The sequence below is a fragment of the Lygodium microphyllum genome, chromosome 28 (genome assembly GCF_053477565.2).
Source record: "Lygodium microphyllum isolate KBCC chromosome 28, Lygodium_microphyllum_v1.1.10, whole genome shotgun sequence".
Classification (NCBI taxonomy): domain Eukaryota; kingdom Viridiplantae; phylum Streptophyta; class Polypodiopsida; order Schizaeales; family Lygodiaceae; genus Lygodium; species Lygodium microphyllum.
In genome coordinates, this window is record NC_141162.1 from 40,365,144 (window position 1) to 40,381,884 (window position 16,741).

At 43.3% G+C, this 16,741-nt stretch overlaps 1 protein-coding gene across 3 annotated transcripts in view; it reads right to left on the minus strand.

Moving 5' to 3' along the window:
- Positions 1-16,741, minus strand: part of PIP (proline iminopeptidase) — an 87,781-nt gene that overhangs the window by 47,424 nt on the left and 23,616 nt on the right. For all 3 annotated transcript variants that reach the window (XR_015689325.1, XM_087670233.1, XM_087670234.1), the window contains exons 2-8: positions 6,615-6,817; positions 6,363-6,461; positions 6,169-6,279; positions 6,036-6,098; positions 5,853-5,946; positions 3,457-3,554; positions 3,152-3,253 (exon numbers count right to left, since the gene is read on the minus strand). Coding sequence is in view for 2 of the 3 variants with exons in the window: in XM_087670233.1 (XP_087526359.1) it covers positions 3,152-3,253; positions 3,457-3,554; positions 5,853-5,946; positions 6,036-6,098; positions 6,169-6,279; positions 6,363-6,461; positions 6,615-6,817 (770 nt within the window). In the remaining variant the exon portion in view is untranslated. The remainder of the gene's footprint in view (positions 1-3,151; positions 3,254-3,456; positions 3,555-5,852; positions 5,947-6,035; positions 6,099-6,168; positions 6,280-6,362; positions 6,462-6,614; positions 6,818-16,741) is intronic.

The following is a 16,741-nucleotide window of genomic DNA, read 5'->3' on the forward strand; positions in this document are numbered from 1 at the left end:
AGATACACTGAAGCAATGCAGAATACGCACATGCAGTGTAACCAAAAATCTGATCAAAAACAAAGGCCAACTGCTGCAAAATGAAGAAAAACCCATCAAAAACTACCAAAAACAGTAAAAATGGCCTGTACAAGTAATCACCCACCCACAGTTAGGGGTAGCAAACCAAAAACGCAGGCTGGTGAAGCGTTTAATGCAGCAAACTGCTGATTGCAGGCTGAAATCCAGGCATATGTTGAAAACACAGGTTGTTGGTTTGAAAAACGCAAGCCTAATCAACAGGGGGAAGAAAGACATGTAATCAACACAATAGTCACAGCAGGAACCAAGATCCTGCAATCTGATACCATGTCAAAAGTGGTGCAGCAATGAAAGCATAGATAAGTGCAGAAATAAACTGTTGAACACAAGACAAAAGAGAAAGAAAACAAAAGAACAAAAGAATATTGCAAAGGAAGAGAACTTAGAGATGTGCTCGGGAAATGGAATCCATATACCAAACACGAGAATGACGTGTACAACAATAAGTCACTAGCTGCGTGGGCACCGGCACTGGCTCCTCTCTCCATCAAGAAGACCACCTAAAGAATGATGATAACTGAATGAGAGGAGGAGGAGCCATTGAATAAATAGACCCAAAATATGCCAAATATGGCAGCTGGTCGGCCAGCAATAAATGCCTAAACAATCACTAAAATTACCACTATAAAATACCTAAATTACCCAATAATATCAAGCATAGCCCAGACTCACACATGAGCTGACTAGACTACTAACAGAGACATGGTCTATCAACCGTTCATTGGTGGCTCTTGATTCTCTCGTTAGAACCGTGCTTCTTTTGACCGGCATACATTGATGTCTTCATTCAAGTTCTTGGCATTGTATCTGATATGAGCTCCTCCTCCTTCGACATTGACATCCATTTTGAGAAGGGGTTTCTTTTCTCACATGGTATGGTTCAAGTTTCAACATTTTCTTCTTTGCTTTCAACATTTGCATCCCTTCCCTTTTCATTGAATTACATGATTTCATCATTGCAAATGGGCACCTGAACAAGTGAACAATTATCCTATATGAGCATGTCCTTTATGTGTTACCCCCTTTGCATTTGCATCATGTCAATATTTAGTTCGATGAAAACCTATGATTGTAAGCATCCCTCCAAAAGATAACCATGCTTTGTGTAACATGATTCCCCTTTATCTCATTGAGCGGAGCATCTTGAGCACTCATTGCTCACCCAAGATCATGAGCAGCTACCACACTCAATGCAACAATTACCCTCATCTACTCTACCTCATTGTACTTCTACATCCGCTCCCATGCCATACAACTCCCTTATACAGGATCCTACTATCCATTTTTATTTTCAAATAATCATAAGATCTATTCACTAGGGCTACCCAAAAGAAGATATCCATCGCCTCTTTGATCCTAGTAGACCTTTAGGAAGTCCATTATGACCGATTGGTCCAATACCTTGGCCTCTTTGAGTAGAAGCTTTTGGATAAATAAGGGCGGAGTTATACTCTCTCTTTCCTTGGGCACCTTAGTTAAAGGCCTCAGTTAAGAGAAAATCATCATGCATTTCATTCAGCCTAGTTTGTCTCCACAAAAACAACCCAAAAAAGTATTGTTTATGAAAAAGGCATTTTAATCGTGATAATAGAACACATGCCCAAAAATCTCCTATGAAAGAACATGTTGTGGGCATCCACTTTCAACCCCATGTCTCACATTGTGCCAGTTCATCATCATCTTCACTATTTTTCCGCTCACCTGCTGCTGTCACTCACCCTGCACGCTGCTGCCAATCAACTGAAGCTGCTGCCCCACCTTAGGATCTGCCACTCAGCCCTCTGCTGCTGCCAGTCTCTGGTTGGCACCACTCAGCTGTCCAAGTCCTCCAGGCAACTGAGTTTCCTGTACAGGGGCTTCTCCAACACCTACTGCCGCTGTTGCCTGCTTCTCCTCTCCCCTTTCGATGGCGGCAGTACATCTCCTCATAGAACTGTGTTTTGGCAACCAGCTACTGCTCCACCTGTTAAGAGACTATTACCAAGCAGTACATTGCTGTGATTCAATGTTGAGCCTTCTGACCTACTGTCTTCTGCCGTTTGCATCAGTTTTCTCCTCCAACATTAGTCTCTAACACTCAATCTGAGCCCACTTCCACAAGAGATAGTGGTTGTTGGACAACCTTTGCTTCTTGAGCTCCCTCAATTGTATCTCATCCCTCCATCATTCATTCATTTAGCATTCAACCATTCTTCTATTTTTTCTTCTTCTTGGTGTTCTAGTCTGAGTTTCATTGTGTGTTGGTTGTGTTCATACACTCTGTTTTCTATGCAAACCCTAGCATATCTCACACCTCCCTAGTCAACAAAGTCCATGACTAAAGCTCTTATGCACCATTTAGATTCTAGTGCCTTCAGAAAAAGGGAACAAAGTCCTATGGATTTTGGGTTTGAGATAAGCAGTTGCCTAATTGGAAGCCTACTGAGAATGTCACTTGTGTTCTTCACAAAACCTCAATGAGCTATTCGGGTCATTATGTCGAGATAGACATTACTTTAGCCAACAATCAGGCCCCTTTTATTGAGCATCAGACATAAGCTCCTTTACCAGAGCACAACTAGATTATAACTCTCATGTACTATTGCCAAACATGTAGTGCATTACTTCATGTTGGTCTTTTCGAGATCCTGGGACATGTGAAGTGTCTCATTCACACCATCTAGTTAAGAGATGAGAGAAGCCTGGCAACAGAGAAGATTGCTTGGAATGTCAAAGAGGTGGGGAAAGCCCGGCTGCAGAGAAGACTGCTTGGAATGTCATCAATCAGTCGAGATTCAGAGGTGGACTTGGCATCATTGACCTAGATTGCCAAGCTTGTTGTAGTCCTCACAATCAGCCTCAAGAAGGCAACATCACTGAAAGTGTATATCTACCTCCCTACCCACATATCAGTGAGTCCATTGATCAATCAGCCAACCAACTCAACCATTCATGCATCTACCTACATATGCAATCAAGCAAGTAAACCATATTGAAATAGAAAAACATAAACTTAGAAATTGTTAGGTTACCTAGGTGAAATGTACTTTTTACTTGAAACATTAGTAACTTAACATTACCCAAACTATACCAGAGAAAAATTGTCATTTTCGCCCCTCTTCAAGGATTCTTCATTTGGAAGAAGATAAGAAGTAGCCATCTCCCAATTTGTCCAAGCTTTTGATGCAGCTAACTGTAAAGGAATAATCAACCCTTAATTGACCAGCTGCAGAATTTAAATCAAGTATTAAACTACAGTTGATGATATAAAGAGATCCGCTTGAAAAAAACTGTGACAGACTCACAGCTGTATCTCAAAAGGACAACCCAAAAGCATAACCACAAAGTAGAAAGTTGTACAAAACAAAGTACTTGTATATCATAAGCAAAAGCCACCTTTATAGCTGGATCAACACTGTTCAATCTTTTATTGTAAGCTGCAATAAAGCATCTTTGTTCATCTTCAGGAATGAGATCTCGATAAGCTTCCCATGCTAAGACGATGTGAAAAAATGAATGTCAGCTTTCTCTCCCTCTCTTTTCTTTTTCATAATGAGCTCTCTCTTTTTTTCTTTTCATAATGAATAGAATGAGCTCTCTCCCTCTCTCTCTCTCTCTCTCTCTCTCTCTCTATACACACACACGCAAACAGAGCAGGGTTTGGGAAGCCATTGACAGACTATGCCCAAGCAAGCCACAAGATCACAAAGGCTTGGTAGCTGAGCACCTAATACATGCTAGAGATATGGTGGCAAAACTCATTGCATACATGTTAAACAAAGCCACGTGCAAAGGCTTTCCCAAAGAGTTGGAGCACTAACACCATTGTGCCCATTCTCAACTTAGGTGATCCTACCACAAACAACAGTTATAGGACTATCATGATTGGCCACACACTAGCCCAGTTATATGCATCCTTCCTCAAGCAGGAGTTGAGTCCACAGTAGAGAAAGCGGGCCTGAGAGCAAAGGGACAGACTCAATTTAGAAAAGGCTTTTTATCACTGGATCATGTCTTCACACTCAGAGCCATTATCAAGGAGGGTTGAGCCCACGGGAGACAGATCTACTACTGCTTTGTGAAATTCCACAAAATTTTTGACTCAGTACCAATTGGCTCATTGATGCACAGGTTATGGGAGTGCCTAGAGAGCGCATCTAGAGCATTCTGGCATTGTGAGAGCAGGTGGTTGGCAGGACATGTACAGCTCAAGGTCTTTCAGCCCCCGTTTGCTCCACCATGAGTGAACCAAGGATGTCCTCTCTTGCCCTTTGGAGGTTGTTTCTAGAGATTTGGTTTATTCAATTAGCTGGCAATGTTACTCTTAATCAAACTTCAAGTCACGTTTTGTATGAATGAAGGAATGAGGATTGTGCAATATGGCTTACATATAGTTCTTTCTACCTTTGATCATGTAGATCAAGTCCAAGATTGATGTTTTAATCTCTATGGAAATGGAGTTATTTGGAACACTGAGAGACGTAAGAAAGTTGTCGGAATCCTGGCAATGAGAAAGATTTGCTCTCCAAAATTGCATGATGGATTTAATGATCTTAAACTTACTATCATGCTTTCACATGCAAATTAGGTTTATTGCAAAGATTTTGAAACATTTCCAAGGCTCCATAGTTGTGCGCCTTTTGCATCAAAATAGATCATTAGCTGAAAAGGACCACTTTCTTGCATCAAATAAGCATTTCAGAACTAATGCTAATTCACATGGAAAGTATACATTGGAGTGAAGTCCTTGATCCTTCTTGCAGAACCAAGAAAGTCTTATATTTTGATAAGCAAAAAGCATTTCTAGAGTGAATGATGATCTCAAACCTCTAAGGCAGAGTTACAACTTTTCCTTGAGCTCAAAAGATGTATGCCTGGAGTCATAATTGCAGGCCTCTTTGGAACTTGATTTAAATATGCTTGGGCCGTTTTTAGCTGATTCCTCCTTTAAAAATATTAGGATAGATTGCAGGATTGAAGTATCCCATACAATGTAACAAATTATTCTCTTTATGATACAACAGCCAAGAGAATGTACATCTTTGAGCAGACTAAGCCTTGGATGATACAACAAGCTTATTCCCTTTTGTAACATATTCATTCTCTTGAAAAATGGTGTCGAAGAATTTGAATCAATAAACTGCCCTCGAGGAGTGGAGATGTATGCTTTTGGTGGTGTTCCTTCGGGTTCTATGGTTGCTGTTAGAAGGATTACTCCTGCAACTTATCATAGGTGTGGTGCTTCAAATGAAAACACCATTATCTTTTAGCATTGTCATCATTTGCAAGAGCTTGTTCATCCCCTCTCTCTGACTCCATTTATCTTCTTTTGGATGCCTTATGCCACTTTCCCTGTCTAAGATGCACTTTTGGAGACTTCGGAAAATGGCTACCTTTGAGACCATTGTTTCTAATGGCTACACTTACTTTAAAAGGTCTTTGCAGCAATCACTTTTTAACAGGCTTGTCACTCCAGGATTGGATAAACCTCAGTATGATCTTTTTCATGAGTGCTTTTGAGAACTTTTGGCTGCACAGTTTTTGGCCATTTGGTGCATTGATAGTAAAGCAACATTTTCTGCCAAAAAACATGTGCAACTAAGTATGTGTGTGTGAATGAAATTTGCACACAACTCTGCATCTGTGTGTGCATGCCTGCAAAAAAGACTGATGTTTAAGATCTTTTACTTTCTGATTGTTTAACCCTCTTTATTTATTTTATCTTGGCATGTCTGAACTACTGTATACCCTTAAAAATCAAATAATAATGCAGCTAAAGTCAAACCATTCACCATCTGGAAATATGGCAGCTGCACCACCCTCATAAAACCAATCAATTTCTTTTTTCCTAACTAAAAATATTCCTCGCAGTATTATTCCAGTGACCTGCAAAAACAAAGATGACACGACTATTACTTTATGCTGACAACCAGACCAGCAGATTTTTGGTCATGCTGATAGAAAAGGGAATTTACATTGTTTGGATATGACTCTGCATATGCCAAAGCCAAGGTACTGCCCCAAGATCCTCCAAATATCTGCACAGTCACTTGGTATAAAAAGGGTATCTGAAACGCTTCTTCCTGCTGCTTCAAAGTATGTACTTACATGCCATTCTTCAATGTCTAAGTGCTTTCGAAGCTTCTCAATATCATCAACGAGATCCCAAGTTGTGTTCCCCTCTAGGCAAGCATGGGGAGTACTCTTCCCTGATCCCCTCTGCATTAAATCAATAAATAGTTGGACTACACTCTTAGGCACATGAAGAATGTATGCTGCATACACAAGACAATAATGTAGACCTGATCAAACAGCACAATGCGATAAAAACGTGGATCAAAGAACCTTCTATTACTGCTGCTTGTCCCAGCTCCAGGTCCACCATGGAGGAATACAATGGGCTGCCTTAAACCAACATAAAATATATTTAAAATAAACAAGTGGAATGATGCTGCACACCTCACTTCATACAATGCTATATGTTATACCAGAGTAGTAAAGGTTACCTCCACACTAATATGATACCATCTACATCAGAAAACTTGATGACTTACATAACCATCTGGATTCCCACTTTGCTCCCAATATAATGTGTGGATTTCAGACACTTTCAGGTTCCCACTACTATAAGGCTCAATTGATGCATAAAGTTCCTTTTTCAGCACTGTTTCTACTGCTTTGGCACAATTTGTAGTGCAGCTATTCTCAGTTTGCAATGTTGCATCCATCCTACAGAAAGAGAATCCTGGTTGTCCCCCTACACAAAATCCACATTAATCAGTTTATGCCTTGCAGACATTCAATGTTTACACAATGTCCTGATTTTATACTCTGATTGATCCTAGACCATACAATTAATTGGGGCTCACATGAATAAATTAATATCCTTCACTTCATGCCATGTTCCATCTACAGCTCATATTACACAGAAATCCTATTGCACTTATCCAGATGGAAACTGCATATGGTTGCAGCAGAGAGCCCTACACAAAGTCAAAAAGATGGGAAGTGAACCAAGAGTCACAAGCACGACCAAGAAAATTCAAAAGTTTTGAGAAGCAAAGATACTACAGATATCGGGAATCCAAGATGGAAGCTGCCGAAGCGCCAAAACTAACAAAATGCTGGAAATGTCAGATGCCCCCGAAATATGTAGAATAGTGAAATTAATTATTAGAACTTCCCAAACTTTTAATATTTCTTGAGCGCCGGGCTCACTCCCATGCACCTTGTAAATTTAATGCACATTCAAAAGCACAAAAAATGAGTGAGTCAAGGAAAAGTTATTTGAGACAATCCAAAAAGGCCACTATTGGCAGACGCGCAAGGAAGGAGTTCTTGGCCATGAGCACACTGAAGGAATTGGCCCTGCCCAAATGTAAGAGAGACCACCCATATTTAAGGCGGGAAAAAACCTTAATGAAACATTCCAGTGGTTGCAAGTTAACAAAGCTTATCCTTTTCTTCTCTTCATCTCATGTCTCTTCTTTGTGAGGACTTCTCTGTTCATGCAAGCTTGGAGATTGAAACAGGGAGTGTGTCTCTGATCAGGCTAGTCTTGTTTTGCTTCTCTAATCTCTATTGCTAGATTCTCCATCTCATCTCCTCACCTTCTTGGGCCACACCTAAAGTAAGAGTACTCTCAACCAACAATACCCCCAATTCCTTTTGAGTTGAGGACATCTCGATAAGGGGAAGGACGCCGTCGTAAGTTTCTCCCCCCCCCCCCTTTTTAACCAAATTAATACAAAAAAAAATTTACGTCACCCCCCTTTCAGTGCCGCCAGCTGGCGAAGGGAGGGGGAGTTGAACTATGTACTGACGTAGGTGAAGAGGACGACGACGGAGGAGATCATGACGGCGAATGGGAGTGACGTGGTGGGCAGTAGAGCTCGAGTCGATGACAACGAGGACTACTTTGAAGTCGAGACGACGATGATAACATGGAGGAGGGGCACACGTGTGCCAGCTCCAAACCCCCCCCCCTTACCCCTCTTTTGGGGAGGCCGCATGGCAACAGGCACACCGGCCATTAGAGAAGAGCTAAGGGCCGTTAGAGAAGAGCTAAGGGCCCCCGTCACAGCGCGCCCCCCAAAATTATTACCCACCTCACCCCTTATAAATCCCCCCCCCCCTCCTGAAGGAAGAATGATAATCCTCTTCTTTTTCCCCCCCAACTATTACCATCTTCCCCTTCCCCTTATAAATTCCCCCCCATTCCTTCCTTTCAGCATACACGCTATTCTTCTCCCCCCCCCTTGCTGCCAACTTACGAAGGAGGAGAGCATCTTACTCGACTTGGGAAAACAAGCGAGGAGACACGGTTTTGTGCGAGCTCAAAGGGGATCGAGATATGCAAAGCTTGGTGAACGGGATCATTAGAGCTTGGGAGCTCTCTAGCACACCTAGACTACAACAGTCCGTGAGTTTCTCGCTTTGTCTATTGGTTAGATTATTTCTACGTAGCTTCGCAAACTCGTGGATTCTATCTACAACAAGCCAAGCCAATAGATACTCATGATAGCAGAACTTGTAGGGGTGAGAGATTGCGAACGATCAATCGATTGAGGGTGCATGAGTCAATATGCACTCATCTATTTAGATCCAGCAAGGTAGTTGATGTGAACTACACTTGCAATTTGCTCTCCCAACCTATTGCCTAGTATGGGCGACCTGATTTCCTATCGGTTGACCTCAATTTTATGTTGGACAATCTGTTTTCCAATCTCAGCCTACAGTTATCCTATGTTTTCAACTATTCTCACTCTATTCGGCTGTTTGTGACTTCACCAAGGCTTCTTCAGCTATTGTCTACCTATATTGACACTTAAATGATCTTGTGTTTGGTGGCTAGACTACTTCTATATACAACAGACTGTGCAATTTGTGTTTTGTGTTTTCAACTATAGAGAGGGTCTATGTGTTGGTGGTTGTGATTACTCCCTACACTCCTTCATTGTTGCTCCCATCTCTAAGTAGTTCTACCACTTGTGTGTGTGAATTATGGAACTCTTGATTGTTCAGACTGGTTGACTAGGAGTACAATACATATCTCTTGCTCTCTCTATTCTCCTTTATCATCTTGCATATTGCCAATCCTCATTCTAACTTTTCCATCTGAGAGGCTTGAGATTACTTCATCATAGTCTAACCTTGATCTTCTGAGGCTTTCTTTTCGAGCTTGATGCTTGGTCTTTGGTTCACAACTGCAAGTTCTTCACCTATTGCTTTGATTGTGCTCTGAGTCTTGCAAATTCATTCCACATCTTTGGTGCTCCTAGAGGCATCTCCAATGGATTGTTGTTTCTAGCATGCTTCATCGAGTCCTCTTGCTGGCTTTGAGCTAAAATTGCATAAGCCTGACTTAAATAGCCCCAAAACATGCTTAATTAATGAAGAAACTTCTTATTTTAAAAAGAAACACAATCCGAGAGAGCTAATGTGTCCCACATGCAAAACCCTAATTTGGGTGCCCCAAACTTTCTATAAATAAGCATGCAGCCCACCATTCTACCTCAATCTCATTTTTACACGTTTCAAGAACCGTATCTCTATTGCCCACACCCCATTTGCAAAGGACATCGCATTCAGAGCATTCCATCACAATCTGCATCTATTTGGCACCTGATTCCAGCCTCTTCCACTTGTTGACTACCTCCTAAAGTATCGCCATCATCAAGAAACTTGCATTTGCTACTATTAGGGCTGTCACTCACTATCACCATCATTTCCTTCTACTCGCCATCAATAGGAGCTGTCCCCATCATCATCCTGCTTGCGTTTGTAGTCAATCTCTCTCCTCCAGCTATTGTCATCAGCATCTGCACTATCGCCTTTAGTTTCCACCTATCACCCATCAACGGTCAGCTTGCATTTGCATGTTCTGCACAGTCACCAAGTTTTCTCTCTCCTCTACAATTTGCATTTGCTACATATTCTCTCTCCTATTGCTTGTCTACATCAAATTCAAACTTTTGTGGCTATGTTTGTTGGTGTTCGACACATGGAGACTCCCTTGCTACATTTCGGGACCCATTCAAAGTATGACAGACTCTTCAATTCATAACCTCTACCTTGATCCCAGGGAAACGAGTTTGAGGTTCAGTATTCACTGTATAGTGTGTTTACGGAATGAGCATTGTATATTCAATAGTCATTTAAACCAGCCTTCCTTCTTGGAATGGGTGGTGACAACCTGATTTAAGAGTTAATTACAGCAATAAATAAATGCACATAAAATGAAATACACACTTTACCATAACATTCTTGGACAGTAGACTCCTTGTTGGCCCCAAAACTAGAGCCCCTTGCGGTATTTCTTTAGCTTCATTCAATTGGAAGAAGTACAACTTGAGATTCTTCAATCTCCTCCTACCAACCAATTGCTCTTGCTGTCATAAATGACCAGCAAGCCTTTTGGGTCATTTGCCCCTTGATTCACCCACGACTTCTTCTCCAATTTGACCCTTGGCTAGCCAAATGCTGCCCCTAATCGATTCGGGATGGGCTAGCTCCTAAAATCCCTTGATAATCTTCAATTATCAACTGCTGATTTCAGTCCCTTGAGCCTTCAATCTCTGGCACGGATCCCAAGGTGGCTGCTAAAACCCTAATTTCTGCTCTAAATTAGGGTTTACTGCAAAAATTACAGATCAGCCCACCAAAAATGGCTGAGATCTCCTCCGAATGGCTGAGAATTGCTGAGAATGGCTAAGCATAGGCTGAAGGAGATGAGAGAATGCTGTAGAGAGAGAAAATTCTGAGATTTGTCGCAAAAAACTGATCAAAATCAGCTGCTGCCTTGCTGTACCAGCCCCAAACGAATGCACCAACAACAATAGGAGCATCAGAGACTGTGATCTTCAAGAGAAAGTGCATCAGCAGCAATTGCCAGCTTCCCAAGGTCAAGAATATGCAATCTCCTTCACCAAAATGGTCTCCAATGGCTGGGAAATGGCCCCAAAAGCTGGCAACAACAGTCCAACAGCTCCAGAATGAAAAACCTAGATTTCCCTCTCCCTTCAGCCCTATTTAGCCTTTCCCCCACTTGCATGGGAAAGTTTTGCCAAGTGCCAGCTTTCTTAATCCATTTTCAGCAATTTCCAGCCATTTAATTAATTTTCAGAAAATTAATTCAGCCCTTAATCCATGTCCAAGAAATTAATTCAGCCCTTAATCCATGTCCAAAAAATTGACTTTGCCCATCCAAAAATTAATTGGCTAGGCCATTTGCAACCCAAAGTGGTCCCATGCATTAATTGACCCTTGGACAAGCATTAATCCATTAATTAATGCCTAGTCCCTAGTGTCACCACTGGCACTTAATGGCCAATTAATGGTCCTAGGGGCAAACTGACACCAAAATTCACCTAGAATCTAAGTAGTGTAACTTGTTACAACTTTTGTCTTTGACACCCATCTCTTTCACAGGGTCCTTCGACCTTCAACTGTGAAAAAGTAGCTTGCACCTCACGTGTGCAACACATGTGCATCTTTTAATTGCACATTTGAATAATCCTTTAATCAAATGTCAATTACATAAGCAAAGCATCAAATTTTAACGTCCTCGTGACAGTCATTCACTTCATTATTCATTGTGTTCTGTGTTATCAGTTTGTGCTTTGTCATACAATTGGTTTTGTGTTTTCTACATTTAGAGCATTTTTTGTTACACTTCAGTTGAATGATTATACATGTTGTGACACTAATAGTTTGGAGATACGTACTGTCGCCTTGTGTTGCGTCCGGAAACATGTATATAAAAAGGCTCCTAGTAATCATAGTTGAATACAAGATGTGATCCTCCACCTATGTGAGACTTGGAACTTGCAATGGCACAAATGGTAGTGGGAAATTCCTACCATCACCCCATGTCATCTGTTTGCAAGTGATACATGCGATGGCACTAATAACATGGAGAATTTTGTTATCGTCCTGTGTCATCCGTTAGCATGTGTGGCATGCAATCAAGGTCACTTGCTCCTTTCAAGAGGGGGGTATAATGTTCGCACTAGAGCTTCTTGCCTTTGGATTGAGGCTATTAACACTTCGGTGTACATCCTTAACCAATGTTAGATTATAGCGGTCCCTAAAGAGACTCCGTACGATGCATTTTTTGGCTCTCGACCTAGAGAAGATCTCTTGATCTTTGTGGGCTATTCTTCTAAAGCGAAAGCCTACCATTCGTTTGATCCTCAAACAAACAAGATGATCGTTAGGAGAGATATCGTCTTTGATGAGAGAGACATTGTCACGAGGACATGAAATTTTGAGATGCTTTAATCTTGCTAGTAACATTTGATTAAGTTATTAATCAAATGTACAAGGTTGTTTAGCACATGTGATGCACATGGCAGTTATTTCATGGGAACGGGCCAAGGACCCCGAGGATACAGTGGGTGTTAAAGGCAAAAGTTGTGTTAAGTTATGCCAACTGGGTTTTGGTGGTCAGTTGGTGCCAGGTTGGACCCTAGGACAATTGTTTGGCCATTAAGTGTCAGTGGTGACACTGGGGACTAGTCTAAGCGTCAACAGAGGTTGGGAATCACTCCAAATTGCAAATGGCCTAGCCAATTTCATTACAGATGGGCATGTTTAATTTTGGGTAGGGTCAAAAGAGCTGAAATTAATTTTCAAAATTAATTAATTCTGAAAATTTAATTTAATGGCTGAAAATGCATTAGAAAGGCTGCCACTTGGCAAAACTTTCCCATGCAACTAGGGAGAAGGCTGTTGGAGGGTGGTGAAAGCTGAATTGCAGCCATTCGGAGCTTGGTAGAGAGAGAGAAGGTGATCAGATTTGGCTCTGAGAGGCGACGACAACTGATCGCGCGCCGCGACAGGACAGGGGGCAGCAGGATTTCTCTTCCGCCTCAAGAGAGGCGGTGGCAGAAGAGGACGACTCGCAAGATTTGTTATCAAAGCTACGAATCAAAAGATACGTTTCAGCTGATTTTCTCTCTTTCTACAGCATTCTCTCATCTCCTCCAGTCTATGCTCAAGCATTCTCAACAATTCCCAGCCATTGGTAGCAGAGTACAGCCAAATTTGGTGGACAGCAGAGAGTTTACTGCTGTAAACCCAAAATTACAGCAGTAATTAGGGTTTAGCAGCCACCTTGGGACCCGTGCCATCAGTTAAAGGCATTGTACACTAAAATCAGCACCAGAAATTCGTGGAATTGTGAGGATTTCAGATGCCAGCCCATCTATTGTGAATTTGAGGCAGCATTTGACCAATTGGGGTTTCATTCGAGCAAGTCCTGGGTGAAAATCAAGGGGCAATTTGCCCGAATGATTTGCTAATTATTGAAACAGCAAGGAGCTTTTGAATCAGCCAAGGAGATCGTGAAATCTTGGCTTGTAATTTATCCATCAGCAATTGAAATTACAGAAATACCAAAAGGGGCGCTAGTTTTGGGGCTACAGGGTGTCCACTGTCCAAGTTTATGAAGGTAAAATGAGCATTTCAGTTTATGTTCATTTGCTGATTGCTGTAATTAAGTGCTTAATCAGGTTAAACCACCCTATCCGAGAAGGAAGGCTGGTTTCAGACATTGTGCAATCTTTTGCACTAGACTTTGCGTCCTCACCTCTGTCAGAGTGCAGCAGTGCGGAAGCGTAGGACTGAGAGAGAGAGAACGCAGAGAGAAAAGAGAGAGAAAGAGATAGTGGACGATGAAGATCTGCTGTATAAAGAGTGCTGAATACAAAGATATGCAGATATATACACGGCCGCAGTGTGCTGGACTGCGTGTCTCCACCTCGACAATGCAACCTGCTGTTCACCTCGAAGTCCGCTGCAGTCTGCACTGTCTCCTGTCTGAAATCTGCGAACAGAGACGGAATCTGCGCGTCACCGGTCTGTAATCTGCGAGCAGAGAAGTGTACCAGACTGCTGAAGAAGTCGGGTATAAATAGCCGAAAACGGGAATGCAGTCGACTGCCTGCTGCAGATCGGACTGCCACGCGACTGTGCAGTCCGACTGCCTGTCCGACTGCACCAGGCCACCTGTCCTGCTGCCCCTGATCAGGCTATGATCTGATCTCCCATGAAATAACACCTGCACCCAAGGTAAACCAGTAACCTGTAGTAGACCGCCTGTGGTCCACATCACCGGCCCAATCAGAGTCGCTCCAACCTGCAAGTACAAGATCTGAACCATCTGTGCCTGCGGGGTAAAAAATCCCTAAATCAGACGTCCCCCTCAAATACCGAAGTATCCTCTGAGCAGCCTGCCAATGCACCGTCTTAGGTTCACTCATGAACCCTTCCAAGAGCCCAACAGCAAAACATAGATCAACCCTAGTGTTGAGAAGCCAAATCAAGGACCCAATCAACTGACGATAGCGGGACGCATCCGCCAAAGGAGAAGCTGAATGGGAAGTGGCCTTCCAGTTCGGATCCATAGGAGTAGATAGGGCCCGACAATCCTCCATCTCAAAAGACACCAAGAGCTCCTGTACATATCTCTGTTGAGAGATAAAGATCCCCCTCTAAGACTGATAAATCTCATGGCCCAAAAAGAAATGGAGTAGACCCAAGTCCGTCATCTCCAACGTCCGATGTAAAGCTGACTTCGTCTCTTGGACCTGCTGTGCATCATCACCTGTGACAATCAAATCATCAACATATAAGACAAAAAGCACACAACCATCCTCGGAAGTGTGAACATACAGTTGCGGATCGGCCTTGGACCGCCGATATCCCAACTAAGATTGGAGGAACGAATCAATCTTCTTGTTCCATGCACGCGGAGCCTGCTTGAGGCCATACAAGGCCTTCTTCAACCTATAGACTTTCCCATCTGAAGATCCAAAGCCAGGAGGCTGCTCAACATAGATCTCCTCCTTCAAATCACCATTGAGGAAGGCCGACTTCACATCCAACTGATAAACAGGCCATCTCCTATGGCCAGCCAAAGCAAGAACAGCTCTAATGGTCGCCATACGAGCTGTGGGGGCAAAAGTATCATGACAGTCAATCCCGGAGCGCTGTGCAAAACCTTTAGCAACAAGGCGAGCCTTGTGCTTATCCAAAGAACCGTCACTAAGGTATTTGGTATTGAAGACCCACTTGACTCCAATCACCTTCTTCTTCGGGGGGCGGGGCACGAGTGACCAAGTGCCATTCCTCTCAATAGCCTCCAACTCGGCTTCCATAGCTTTCTTCCATGGTGCGGACTGTAAAGCCTCCTTCACGGAGGTGGGCTCTCGATCCTGCATAACACGGGTCATCAAACAATAGTTGGAGCAAACAAGCTCCGTAGAATGTGCCTGATGCCTCCCTGACCACCGCGGACCATCCTGCGGTCCCCACTCCTCAGGAACCCCCTCGATCCCTGAATCATGGAGTGTGTCACGGGCCCAGCGAGGAGGAGGCCGAACCTCCCCTCGTCTCTCTCCATCAGCAGAGGACTCTGGAATATCCACCGGTGGTAACTCCTCAGAGGTGTTCGATGGAACAGTAGACTCTGTGTCAGAAACAGAATCATAATCAAAAGGCACGGGCTCCAGTGGAACTGTAGAAGGAGCCCAACTCTCCCCTGGATCTCCAAGAACGGGATGCTCCTCACCCGTTGAAGTAGTCAGAACCTCCACAAACCGCACATCACGGCTAGTGTACACATCCCGCTTGACGGGATCATACAGTCGGTAGCCTTGGGACTGGGAGCTGTAGCCAACAAATACCTGTTTTCGAGAAGTTGCGTCAAATTTGTCACGGTGAGCCTTGGGAATGTGAACATAGGCATCACACCCAAAGACCCGAAAGTAAGAAACATCTGGCTTTGTCCCAAAATAAGCCTCAAATGGGGTCATCCCTTCCACGGCCGAAGTAGGGGATCGATTAAGGATGTGGACTACAGTAGCCACAACCTCGGCCCACAGAACCTGAGGGGTCTGTCGATGCTCCATCATGGTGCGCGCCATCTCGATCACACTGCGGTTTTTCCGTTCAAGAATACCATTTTCTTGAGGAGTGTTGGTATTGGCAAACTCCTGGTGAATTCCTCTATCTGCACAAAACCGAGCAAACTCATTAGAAACAAATTCACCTCCCTTGTCGGATCACAAGATCTTCAACTTTCGGCCCGATCGGTTCTCCTCAAAGAGAAGCCAATCCTTGAAGTGCAAGAAAGCTTCTGACTTTAATGCCAAAAAGTAGGCCCATGTCATCCTGCTGTAGTCATCCACGATCAGCATGAAGTACGAGCTCCCACGCAAGGACTCATTCCTCATAGGGCCACATAGATCCGTAGATACTAGCTCCATCGGTGAAGTAGACCGCCGCGAAGCTGTGTGGGGAATGGCATCCCTATGCTGCTTCCCCCGAATGCAGGAGACACATGGTTGCTGGCTCACCACTATATCCGGCAACCCTAGAACAAGCTGTCCACGTGACGCCCTCCGAAGATAGTCATAGTTCAGGTGACCAAACCGAGCATGCCATAACTTGGACTGTGACTGAGAGGTAAGAAGAAGAGTAGAGAGGGCGATGGAAGACTTCAGTTTGTAAATGCCGTTCTCCTCATATCCGAATGAGAGAACCTTTCTCGATCCACGATCAAGGACTCGCACCGTAGTACTGTCAAACTCCACCAGAAGACCAAGGGAGCAAATCTTATGAACTGAAAGGAGATGGTACCCTAAGCCTGGTACATGCAAAACCTCTGAGGTATGGG